The sequence below is a fragment of the Labrus mixtus genome, chromosome 15 (genome assembly GCF_963584025.1).
Source record: "Labrus mixtus chromosome 15, fLabMix1.1, whole genome shotgun sequence".
Classification (NCBI taxonomy): Eukaryota; Metazoa; Chordata; class Actinopteri; order Labriformes; family Labridae; genus Labrus; species Labrus mixtus.
The window spans coordinates 15,793,581-15,807,441 of NC_083626.1; the positions used below are offsets into that span (position 1 = coordinate 15,793,581).

The 13,861-nt window shown below is 42.0% G+C and overlaps 1 protein-coding gene across 5 annotated transcripts in view; it reads right to left on the minus strand.

Moving 5' to 3' along the window:
- LOC132989190 (neuron navigator 1-like) overlaps positions 1–13,861 on the minus strand; it is an 85,276-nt gene that overhangs the window by 43,323 nt on the left and 28,092 nt on the right. For all 5 annotated transcript variants that reach the window (XM_061056627.1, XM_061056626.1, XM_061056625.1 and 2 more), the window contains 2 exons: positions 10,104–10,206; positions 7,720–8,061 (listed from right to left, as the gene is read on the minus strand). In XM_061056627.1, the coding sequence (XP_060912610.1) occupies positions 7,720–8,061; positions 10,104–10,206 (445 nt within the window). The remainder of the gene's footprint in view (positions 1–7,719; positions 8,062–10,103; positions 10,207–13,861) is intronic.

Sequence of the window (13,861 nt, forward strand, 5' to 3'; positions counted from 1 at the left end):
TGTCTTTAGTTCTAAAAATCTTAACCCACATTCCACTTACTTTAGCTTTATTACTTTGGCTTTGCTATGGCGTCTCTCTCAAATTTGTAATTTAAAGCTACACTAGTGACATTAAAGGGTGGTCAAACTTTAATGAATTCTACTATATTTCCAATGAATACATTTCCTACTATATCTGCTTTAAATGACTTTGTTCATATCCTTTCTTTGTTGAAGTGTTCAGAATCTAGGATCAAATGTAATATGCAGCCTTCCTCCAGAGTCTTAATGCAAAGGTTTGTTGACTCAATGATGTCAGTCTATACTCTATATGGTTTAAATCTACGCTTATTGGTTTGACCACATGTTCGCCATCAGTTGTTGTTTTCAGGTCATTTCCGCCCTTTTATCTCCTCTGTATGTCAGGTGTGATTATATCATAAGAAAAGTAAATAAAGAGCAGACAGTAAACACCTCCAGGAAGAGTGGGATCCGTCTCTCTCCTTAAAGGAAACGGGGTAAATTGGTCATCTGGCACAAGTCGTGACATTTTGACCTCTGTAAGTTTAGAAGCCCAGTCCACTCACACACACACACACCATTTATTTCCCTTGCAAACTCATATTGTTTACATGGTAAAGCATCCCTCTGAACTACGTGGGGGTCCTACACACACACACACACACACACACACACACACACACACACACACACACACACACACACACACACACACACACACACACACACACACACACACACACACACACACACACACACACACACACAATGGCCACCACAACCCGATCCACGCCCCCTTGTCCTTGCAGTCTGCTGACCACGTCCATAGGTTCTCTTTCTCTATTCCGACCTTGCCATAGGAGGAAGCCACAGATTAGCAGGGATTATGTCATAGCGTCTCCATAGAGATTTACAAGGCCTCAATGGGGGGAGTGGGGGGGGGGGGGGGCGTCTAGGAAACAGTAGCTGTGGCAGTGGTATTAGTGTTTTTTTGGATGACAAAAATATTTAAGTCGTATTGGCAATCGGTGATACCAGCTGTTGAGGGAGAAGACAGCGAGGAAGAGGAGAAACGATTTACTTTTGTTTCTATGTTTCCCAACTTCTGTTCCAGCCGTGGGGCTGGATGTGGGAAAATGTGTCTGAGGGATGTAACTGTAGTTCCCAGGCTCTGATCCAGAACATGTGTTTGTTGCTCAACATCAGCATGTTTCACAATAACGAAATGGCCCGTAGTCAAGCTAAATATATTGTTGATATTAGTCAAGCACATGTAGACGTGTGTGTGCGTCTGTAAGTGAGGACAGACAGACGGAGTCGCAGACAGACAAAGAGCGCGACGAAAAGAAGTACAGCAAATATTTTCTCTAGCAACACTGAAAGTCAGAGTGGTGGAACCGACAATTATGTTCACTCTTCGTTGTTTGTTTGGACTTAGAGTAAACAAACACAGTGTAACGATAGTGAATTAAGAAGGTTAATCGTCAGACCATGAGGCTTAATCAGCTTCAGCAAACACAAGAGAATATGAAAAGGTACATGAGGACAGAGTTCTCATTGAAAGAGGAGGTGTCAGGGGGGTTTCTAGGACTACAAATCCCCCGGCAGCCCCATATGTTACTCTCTGGTAAATCTTTTAATGTGTCTGTGTATCTGTGTGCATGCGTCTTTATGTGTGTATGATTGCATGTGTGGCAGTGTGTGCGTTTGTGCTACTTTACCAGACGAGCAGATTAATGCTATTATTGTTTGTCAGCAGTGTCCTGCTGTTACAGCTGGAGCCGTTTACATCATCCCTGAGATTAAATAGCCAAGGAGTAAACTAAAATAGTACAATATTAATTTAGCTTTAAGAAGATATGAACTGAATGTCATTATCATGTGGTGTAAGTATGACTTTGATTAATCAAAATGAGACAGAATCGCTTGTCAACATGTCAGCCATTTCTTCTGTGCATAGACTCATGTGGTGATTGTTAAGGATTAATATTGAAAACTGTGTGTGTGTGTGTGTGTGTGTGTGTGTGTGTGTGTGTGTGTGTGTGTGTGTGTGTGTGAGAGTGTGTGTCCTCTCCATGGGTGTTCCCTTCGCTTTGCCCACACGTGCAGGAACAAAGGAAGAGCACACTCCTCCATTCAGTCAGACCCCCTCATAATGACAGGAATAGTAATTGATTATACGCCACGCTGAGCAGATAGAGCCAACGGAGTGGCACTCAGAGTTGCAGAGGCACGGAGAGGTCCAGCAAAGAGCAGGTAGCGGATGACAAGAACAACACACGGCCCATCAACCCGCCTGAACCCCACCACAGTCTGCCGCTCATCAACTTTTCATGTGCATCCCACCGTCTCCAACACACAGTGTCAGGCAGACAGAGGAAGGCATGCATGGAAGGGAGACATTTTTAAATGATAATTAGTTCTACATTTTCATGACACCACTCAAGGAAGACACACAGCCCTTTTTTCCACTTTTTTTTTTTTTTAAAGGACCATGTGTTGTTTTTGTTTTTTTGGGCTGAGATCTTCTTTTTTTCAACTTCCAGACAACTTCTCATTTTGGCCTTCTATAAGTATCAACAAGCTGTTGTCAAAATTGCATCATCCCTCCCTGACAACAAGACTTTAATCAAAAACATCCAGTGTGCATGAATGTTCCCTTCAGATCTTAGCTCATTGTTATACAGTTATCCAGTCTGAATCTGGTTTATTTAGAAAGTCCAAACAGTAATCTCACCAAAACCACGTTACTTTGACAAGAACAGACGCAGATTTAACGTCAAATATGATGCATTATGCAGCTTCAAGGATGTAGACGTTAATTTCAATAACTTATGTAAATAGTATGGAGCCAATTGCAACTCATAAAAAAAGACTAAAACAATGAAACAGTCCAGGGAAATAACTGGTACTACATAGTTTTTATTGTGTGAGATGAGATCCATCACTTGTAGAAATCAACTGAAAAGAACCTCAGGATTATTTTAAGCCGTAAAGAGACACTTGAGCCAACAGCAAAACTAAAACAGTCCACATATTCAAACAGGATCTGATTTATATTCCAACTGAAGTTAGAAAAGATATCCAAATCACTTTTAAGAAGTAGGCTATATATGTTTCTTAGCTGTACCTCACAGTCAAACGGGGGAAATATTACAGTTTTCTCTTAGTTTTATTCAACTTCTCTTAAGTAACCTTTTTAGTTCATCGGGAGACTGCTTTTCTGTTTATCTTTTGTAACTGGATCCAGAGAATGAGTCACAGTGTTAAGATCTGGCTCTTATAGAGAGGGAAGCCCAGGGTGTGTCCACTGAGGATCACATCAGCAGAGAGAGAGAGAGAGAGAGGGAGCGAGAGAGAGAGAGTGTTTGAGTCAACTGATCTTTCACCTGTAACATAAATCAGATCCAGATGTGGGGAAAGGAATTCATTAATCAGACACGTCAGGGTGCATTAGGCTCTGTGTGTGTGTTTCTATGTGACTGTGTGACTGTGTGTGTGTGTGACTGTGTGTGTGTGTGTGACTGTATGTGTGTGTGTGTGTGTGTGTGTGTGTGTGTGTGTGTGTGTGGTTCTAGTATTTTGCCAGTAGGTGGGGTCAGAGTACAACAGGACTGAGCAACATAACACTTCTCTCTGTACCTCAACACACACACATGCACACACACCAGTGTGCCCTGTCCCACTGGTGATAAGGTTTAAAAGGAGGTGACAAGGTCTGGGAGATGGAGTTAATTAGAAGAGCTTATCCATGGCTGTGGTCAGATAACCATCAGTTAAAGGCGAGATAATGACCTCCAGGGTTCCAATATCACAAAAAACACTGATAGGTTTTATGCTGAAAGCTACTACTGATGCCATCAAAGCTTTTCCCAGCCATCTTTTGTGTACAAAACAGATTACTTCTCAGTCAAAACGTTCCTCTTTCTGTTTCAGTTCCCTGTTCTGTGCTGGATTTACACACAGCAACCAGCTCACTTCCTCTTTTCTAGAAAGCAGACGGCTCAAAACCAAAATAGTTCAAGTGGCAGACTCTGAAAAGCTTCAGGGAGCTCGGCGTGTATGAGCGCAGATGTGAGAGCTTGTTTGTCCTGCTTCAAACAAATGTTTTCATAATTCAGGCTTTTAGTGCACTGAACAGGCTTGACTTGCAGTGTTACCATGGAGACTGTGCGTTTACGGGAGCTCTTCCATCCGGAAACGAAAGCATCTGCACGCAGCAGGGCAGAAAACAAGCCACGCGCTTATCCAATCGTCCTCACGTGTGTGTGTGTGTGTGTGTGTGTGTGTGTGTGTGTGTGTGTGTGTGTGTGTGTGTGTGTGTGTGTGTGTGTGTGCGCATGTCTGGCCCATTACAACCACTTGAAAAACAACAATGGCAATCAATACTGACTATTAAGACCAGATGAGGCTTTTACACTATTGTGATTTAGTTTATTTCTGCTGACAGGGTTTAACCACTAGGCCACAGGCACCCCTACCACAGCCTTATTCAAAGAAAGAGTTGGTGGAAAAAAAGAATCATTTATGAGCTTAACCCCTGAAAAGTGTGACACAGGTTGACAAGATAAGCAAAACTGCTTTGAAAGGGAATCTTTTTTTATTTATACTGTGCTTGAAAAAATACGGTGGAAGTACTTTGACCTTTTAGCCCACATTCAGAAAGAAGGAAGACAAAAGGTGGAACTGAGCGGTACCACGGGTTATAAAATGAAAACAATGAATTGACAGAGACTTTGAAATGTCAGCAGAGCTTCAGATTTGATATATTTGTAGGTATATTGATGCCCGAAACGTCTTTCACATTTAACATTACTGTTGATTCATTCATTGTATGGATTAAGAAATACACTAATTACTGTCCTCACTTTAAAAATCTCAGTTTATATCCAAGGTTTCTTTCCGACACTGCAGCACCTCATTAGAGTTTAAGTCCACAAACACTCATGGGATTGACCTCCCCATCACCCCCCTTTCCCCCGATGTTTCCCGGTGAGAATGACGTGTACGTTTGTGTGTGTGTGTGTGTGTGTGTGTGTGTGTGTGTGGACAGTCTGGATCCAGATGTAAAGCAAGCAGCGGCACAGGAAATGTTTACCTGACAGGAGAAGCTCTGACTCAGTGTGTGTGAGTGTACAGGGTCTGTGTGTCAGCCAGGTCAACATACAGTCACATTAAACCTAACCTTAAATGTGATGTGACTCATGCCTATACAGTTAAACTCAAGTGAGTCACAGTGAGACCCCCGATGAGTCAAATATATGTGTACAGCCAAACTCTATTATGCTTCCTCACAATTAAACAGAACAAAGAGATGACGACCACGTAACCCAAACAAAGAACACGTGTGTGTGTGTACATGTGTGTGTGTGTACGTGTGTGTGTGTGTGAGGGTGTGTTTGTGATGCATAATTAATATGGGGGGGATCCTATGTATTATATATGCTGGGATGAGATATTGCAATGTTGTGTGACCTCTGTATGACTGGCGCACAGCCTCTATGTATAATGGATGAGAATGGGAAATAAATTATGAGGAAAGGGAGGGTTATCCAACAGGGGGATACTTCAAGTTGAGAGGCTGGACAGTAGAGCAAGAAGAGGAGAACTGCAGCAAAAGACCGCCCTCTAGTGGCAAAAATTCATAAGTCTAAAGTCGCACTAGACACCGAGACACTGACTCAAAATGATTATATAAATGGCTCGATAATTGAAAAAATAAAAATAAAAAGATTAGTTAATGAACAAGATTATTTTTTGTTTATAAATTAGACTTAGAAAACTGTATTTTTCCCAGAGGGCACTTCGGTGTACCGACACTATCAACTGAGTCACAGCTTAAACTTAAACAACTTAAATACATCACTGAGGCTTCTTGGAGTTTTGTATTTCAGGGGCATATTTTACATGAAATATTCAACAGATTAGTCAATGATAAAAACAGTTGTAAGATGAAGCAACAGAATGACTCAATCTCAGCAAAATGGAACATTAAAGTCCTCCCAAGGGTGAAACTATTTGAAGGTTTCTTTGTTCTGGATTACATTTTAACCCCCTGCCCAAGTTACTACCCTTATCTAGTGCATCTTTAAAGATTGCAAACCATTATAATAACACCATTACTTTAATATCTTAATTAGCTCACTAAAGATTGGATAAGAAAGGGATTTAAAAGGCTAAAAAAGATTTTTTGTCCGATGTTCATCTCACAATCTTTGTTAGCCTGCCAACAAATGTTGCTTTTTGTTTTGACTTCTCACAAAAAGTACAACACAAACATGTACAACCACTAACTACATAAACATACACAATAACACAACAGGAAACTTAACAGGGTTGCATTTGATTTCCTGATGAGTGCGGGTGCATTTTTGAGGTTACCATAGAGACGTCAAGCTGTGTCAGCGGAGGATAGACACACACACGCAAGCACACACACACACACACACACACACACACACACACACACTTTCAAATTCCTAGTTTGCAATGAGATGTTTTTCTGCACTGTGCTTAGAGTTGGCACGTAACACATGATGCTGTGTGTGCAACTGAGTTAAATTGTTGTGTCATACCTCCTCATACTAGGACAAAGGCGGCAAAGTTCTCCAAAACTAACTGCAGAAGTCCAGGGAACACAACTCAAGTCCTTCTTGAATACTCCTTTAAACTCAATTTCTAGTATCTTGTAAGCAGGTCACAGATAATGTGATTTCTTCCTGGGACAGACTGACGGAGACTCAGGGAGCTCAGTTATAATTTAACACTCAAATTCAGTTCACAAACAGAAACAACATTCACAAAGTCCCAATGCACCATTTATTTTGGGTCGTCATGTTGTTTTCGTCAATAGGACCCAGACAGACACCCAAACACATTCACATTTGTATTTGTAAAATGAATAGGATTATTCATCGCTTATCCATTTCATTCTAGATGCATAATATAGGGTACAGACTTTTTCCTGTGGAGTGATAAGTCATTACTGTCACAGCCTCTGCTGTGTTGTGGAACTGCACACACAGACAGGTGTGTGTATGTGATTTGAGAAACAATGCCAAAGAATCTGATCCCATTCAAAGGAAGAAAAAATGTCAACCGCCACTCAAAACACCAGACTCAGACACACAAAGTTGAAAAATATCTGATTCTGTTTTGCCAATGTGATCTCAACATCTTAGCTTTTTTATCCAAAGATTCCCTGCCAAGCTTAAAACAAAACTCATTGCAAACTTGACAGTTTAGACTGAGGCCGCATTAGCTCGTTAGTTACCAGTTTTCCAAAATATCTGCCTCTGCCAGGGGGCTCTGGTGAGCCAACGCTGCAAGGGGTCCTCCACATGGAAGGCTGCTGGCAAAGCCTGTGGGCTCGCAGCTGAATTTGACAGGATGATCTCTGCAAGGGGCCTACTTGATTGTGACATCATCCACAGCCTCTGCCAGAGGGCTGTTCACTCACTATGGCAAAGCCAGCTGCAACAGGGGGTCTACAGCTGCCAGTGTCAAGGCTGATGCTATGAGAGGCTGATTAAGGCTTTGTTGTGACGCTAAACTGCGAACCACAGGCCACGCTGCAGCTGTGGGGTGGTTACAGTTTGCAGGTGGCGGGATTCACCTCTAAGGAAATGTTAATGAGACATATGCTGTCCTGGACAGCGCAAAAAGAGAAATAATGAAGAGGGAAAATACTTTTAGAATAAATTTTTTTTTAAAACGTACCCGTTCCCCAGATCATCGATATCATCATCATCTTCATCTTCCTCGACTGGACTCTTCCCGCAGAGGTTGCTGGTGCTGAGGTAATCCCTCTTCAGGAGGGCGGGATCTGGGTCATCCAGCGCTTCAATGAGTTGGATACGAGAGGCGTGGCTGATGCGGAGGGGAATGTCTGACTGTGTGTTCACAGTCAGACGGTCACCTGTGGACGGAGCTTCACCAGCCTGCAGACGGGGGCTGGCCTGGCCCTGGCGCCATGACAACGGAGAGGAGCGATTTGATAGGCTGGAAACTGAGAAGGCAGCGGCTTCATCGCTGTCGTAGCACATTGTCCCCTCGACACAGCTATGGAAAAAAAAAAAAAAAGAGAGAATACATTTTTGTGAGAAAACACTCCTCCTGGAATAGCCTCTCTTTGAGAGAATTACTTATATAAAGTATATACTCCATACAAACATGTACACAACCACTCCCTTAAAGTAAGGCTAAAACATTTGGAGCTCCCCCTACTGACTGACCACGGTATAGTTCATAAGCTCCTCCTCCTCAACGTTAACGAACATTGTTTTTTTTTTCACAAATATTGTTTCTGTCATCAGAGTTAGTTCTCATGCTGATTTATGTCCAAGTTTCCATTTGCCACCGAAGTTTAGTTTAATTCATTATTTGATGGTAAAGAGAGCAGATGTGACATCATGATTGACAACTCTGTTGACAAATTCAGTTCCTGCAGCTTTTGTCGACGACGAGAGGAAATGTGAAGACTAACAAAAGAGTCATTAAATATCTGTATCTGCTTTAAACCAACAAAAATAATCTGTACCCACCTGAAGAAACCATGCTGCTATATCAGGAAGGTAGATTAGTATTTTGGTAAGTTGAAGTGCTGGGATGTGACTAATGCGGCTCTACCAGCCTGATCAAGTCTGTGCACGATGTCCTGGCTTCAAATGACATCACCAGCAGAATATGTAAGCACAAATCGCGAGGACTTATGGCCCACTTTTTGTATTAGAGGGAGGGGATGGAGGCGTGTCATCTGCATTTATCATATTTACAAAAAGTCACTGATATAGAGGTATATTCTTATTGAACAGGGCTAAGGGATTATTCAATTTACAGGTTTCTTTATATTTGTGTGCAGCGTGCCAAACAAGCCCTGATATTCCTCTCAGCTCTGATTCTAACTACATAGCACTGTTGGCTATACTCATGTGAATCCGTAAACATGAGCCTCCTTTACACATTATATCATGAATGCTCTTTTCTAAACCAGTGCAGCACTTCACTGCTTCATGTCTGGGATGAGAATGATGAGTATTAGCATATTAAAAGTTACTGTCTCTCAAACATTGTGACACTGCCTGCTACATGAACATTAATCTTGTCTGCAGGATACAGAATCACCTCCACAAAAAAAAACAAGTATGGAGACATTTTCACCTGAAATGCTAAACCTCTAACTTAAAACAAGCGAGAAAGAAGTGGTGAGAGGATGAGAGAGAGTATACACGTCTTGTAGATTCTTAGAGGCATTCTGCTTGTTGTGCATAAATGTGTGCAAACGAAACTACATGCTCAACAATCCATTTGTTGAACACACATACCTCCCACTTTAAAATGCTCATTTTTTTTGGAAAGAAATGTAACATTGTGTTTACACAGGAAACTTCCCTGGTACAAGCAGTCGGCCTCAGAGCAGATTATGTCGTCAGGGACATTGAGGAATGATTCAAGGTTGTAACAGTGGATCAAAAGCATGAATGGCAAAGAAAATGTATTCCAGCAGGTAACCATCTGCTGATTTGCTCTTCGTGTAGCGAGCTCCCACTGAGGGACCCGGAGAGGATCCATGGCAGGGAGACGCACGGCACGGCAGGTGGAGGGGAAGCTCTCAAGGACAAAAAAACCTGAAGACGTACTGAATGCAATCAATGAAGGACAGGAAGCAGAGGGAAGGGGGAAAAAGGACACACAAATCCTCACATGCACTCAATCACAGCTTTATTGCATGCGAGCATTTGTGTGTTTGAATGAATGTGAGTCGTGAGCGTGCATTGGCAGGATTGGCTTTGAAGTCAGCTTTGAGCTAATCCCGCTTCGGTTCTGCATTAACCAACAAATTACAGTAGAGGAGAAGAACAGGCGGAGAAGGACGGACTAACGGCAACAGGTCTGTCAGGAATACTGATATTGATCTGAAAGCCCACAGGCAGTTAACCAACACACCCTTAAACACCGTTAGCAATGTCAATAAGGGTCTTAACATTTCATCAACTGTCCTTGTTCACTATTTCTGCTTGATTTAATCTTCTCCTTTTTCTCTTTTTGTTAGTACACAGTCCTGAGTGTTTCTGCGTGTGTGTGTGTGTGTGTGTGTGTCTGACCTGTGGGTAAGCTGCACCCCTCTCAGGCTGGTCATGGTTTCTTCCAGGTTCTGTCGAAGATCCAGAACATTTTGCACCGTCCTCTTCCTCTGGGACTCCGGGTCTTCATAGATGCACACAGACAGACACACAAACACAAAAACATGAAAGGGTATTTTTAGATCGTTCAAACAATTTAAAGACATATAAACTTACAACATACACTTACAGATGAACATGGAGATAGTTATAAATAATGCATGAAATAACCAAATTTACCGGAAGTAAATAAATAATGATCATGTTTCTTTCCACCAGAGCCGCAAAATCCCAACAGGAGAACAAAAGAATCCCACAAGAAAGAGACTTGACAGAAGTAACAGTGGCAGAGTATGAACATCTTGTTTTTCCAGATGTCACTGAAGCAAACTAAATGAAATATGATGGCAGTCAGACATTCAAAACAACAGAGTCGACCTTTCAGACCACAGAGCTCTTGCACTCCTTTTATCAGTCTGTCCAGATGGATGGCTAGATTCCCCTTTTCCCTCCTCTCTAACCACACTCATCCACACTCAACCACAATGCCCCACTGCCCTCTTATTGCACCGTGCCCTCTGTGCCCCCCCCCTCGCTCCCTCCACAGAGGAATCAAAAGCCTTTCCCATTTAAACCCACCAGGGGACATGTTGGCATTTGTCTCACCCCTTCCTAATATGATGTAATCTGCTCGGATCGGGCTACATAGATTTATTCAGCGAGTCAAACAGAGCCTCAAACACATTGTGATACAAGCCCCCAGTATTGATCATTTCAATGTAAAGTTTAATTTAGAAACATGTCAGTCAGAGGTCTTGATATGGGGTCCTGTTCCCCCTTCGTTGCTACGTATACAGAAGATACCGGGCCTCTGAGGTCACATGCAGAGGCCAGATTTACAGTATGTTTAAGAACTAGGAAAAATATACACAACACATACAGTATATTTGATCAAATACAGTCTAATAGAAGTACCAGATAGTAATAGTAGAAAGTAAGTTAATAAGGGCCCCTTGACTGCATGACACGACCTTGACCGTTACTGACCCTCATAGTGATAAAAGAGTTATAGTGGTGGGATATTGGACAGGCTGTGCAGCTGTAGAGTTCAGGCCAATAGACCATTAAAACTGGCTCCACAATGAGCTCAGCATAAAATATACTAAAACCGAGTTAAGAGGGTACGATGTACAAATAAAAAAAAAATGAAATAGTGTTGTAACTGCTACAACTGTGCAGACAAATACTCTGCATTCGGAGCAACACATTCTATATACTGACAAAAAATCTACTATCAAGACCACCCCCACACACATCAAACACAATATCAGTCCAGCTGGCTGGTGAGGAGGTTCTGGGGGAGGCAACTTCATTGACTGAGGGCAAATCATGAGCTGCCAGAGGTGTCAATCTCAACAACAGCTGCAGAATGAAAACCGTGCCCACGCACATATTTACATGCAGGTTGGATGTGCACACACGCACAAGCAGACACACACACACACACACACACACACACACACACACACACACACACACACACTAACACCGAGAAACAGTGCTGCACACCACACCTGATTTACAAAGCTGGATTGATTTCTCCTGAAGAGAACGGCCAAACAGACAATTGATTAGGCAGCCCAAGGGATTGGCAGATCAGTGCAGAGATGATGGAATCGTTGTGATCCACCCTTCTGCTGCTCGCATACATTAACACACAAATGTTTTCACAAAAACAAAAATGTACAAAAATAGAAACACTTTGCTCTGCTGGAGGTGCAAACATCAGAGGAAGTAATGCTCAGTACGGAAATTCAAACTACAAAAGAGCGACGTCTCAGCTTTGAAATGCTTCATTTTTGTAATATATTCAAACAAAGGTTTCCTGGCAACAAAGAAACCTTAAAATATGCAAACCGATACAAAGTCGGACACACACACCAACACACATGCACACCCTTTAATTGGGCGTTCGTAATTACCCTAAACTTGAGCTTTGTTTAACTACTGTGTCAAATTGATTAGATACGGCTTGCATGATTGTGTATGTGAATATATATGTGTGTGTGTGTGTGTGAGCGAGAGAGTGGGCACGTTTGCAAAAGACTTCCTGTCCTGCGTCTGCACTCGTCCTGGCGGTCCCAGCTGGTACAAGGAGGGGGTGTATGGGTGCTGGTGATGGGGGAATTAGGGATGCAAATATCCCTGTCAGCCCTGGCTGCTCCCCAGGGAGCAGATGAATTACACGGATCTACTTAAAAACGAGTGAGTGTGTGTGTGTGTGTGTGTGTGTATGTGTGTGTGTGTATGTGTGTGTTTCTGACAGTGTGCTCCACCTGGCACATCTCCATATGCTTGTGAACACACACTTCCTCTCTGAAGAGGCTGTTATACTGGCAGAGGAGCCTTTCATAATGGCCCACTCAGACTTTTGAAATGAGAGTCAGCATGTTAGAGTGATAGTGTCTTTGCATGTGCTGCATGTGCAGACATCTACTGACTGCATATAATGCTAATGTTAGTCCGACAAAGCAAAGTGAAAAAAAGTCTCAACAGAAAGTTGGAGATGCAAAGGATTGATTTAGCACATTCGGCCTACTATACCACAACAGAAGTACAGATGGTATGGCAAGACAACATAAATAAACAAGAGTAAAAATAAGCCCTGCCATTTCTCTTCCTCTTGTGTGTGTGGTCAGATTACAAGCCCACTAAACAGAGCTACTGGCTTTTGCATAGTAGCAATGCTCAAGACAAAAAAGCTGAAGCAAGTGTTTACAGGATGCTTAAGACTTATTGTCAAATGTAGGATACGTGTAGATTCATAATAACACCTCAAAGCTGCCTCCTTACAAATAAAAAAAATGTATTTCTTGTAAAGAAATCCAACAATCCAAAAACAACAACTAACGTCAGACTCCAGATACTTTCTCTCTAAATCTTCAAAGTTGTCCATGACTATTGTCCTATATTCTCCCCTGAAATATCTATAGGCAGAGCTGTTTAAGGTTTGTTGGGGACTATTCTCAGCAGACTATTTGATATATCTAATGCTACATTGAGTTTTTCAGGCAGAAGAGCCCTTGTGTTTTTGGGATGTGCTTCTGAGTTTATAACAAAAGAAATCCAAAAGTGCAACAGCGTGACTCATTTATATGTTTTTAATACTCTTTGGTCAACAATAGATGTCAGTGACAGAGAGAGATAAGCTTCTTCATGCAGCTGCTAAACAAAACTTCTTTGTGGTAAGAACGTATTTCTGGGTTTGGCATTTTAATGGGATTTGTTAATGATATTAAAAAACATAAAACATCTCCAGCTTTCGCTCTTACGGGTTGAGGAAGTCGAATGAGTAGAGCCTGACTGATAAATCTTCCAGCCGAAATTCAGCCCGATATTAGCATGTCCTGTGACTATCGCTATCGTACATTCCAGTTGAGTTACCATCTTGTCTTCATTATTTATCTTTTCCACAAGTGCTTGATAACTGCATTTGGGAGATCAATCCAATAAATGTGTAAATCTATCTCTAAAGATCGAACATAGATCTAAGAAAGTCCGTATCAGATTTTTTTCACTCCCCAATACCGATATCGGCCCCAAAAATTCCATATCGGTCAGGCCCTACTAATGAGTATGTTGGATGATGCAGATGCCTAACAGCTGCTTGGCAAGCCAACAGAGTGTGAACATACAAGAGAAAGACTCCTGTACGCTTAGTTTGGGTCTTTTGGGTCAAT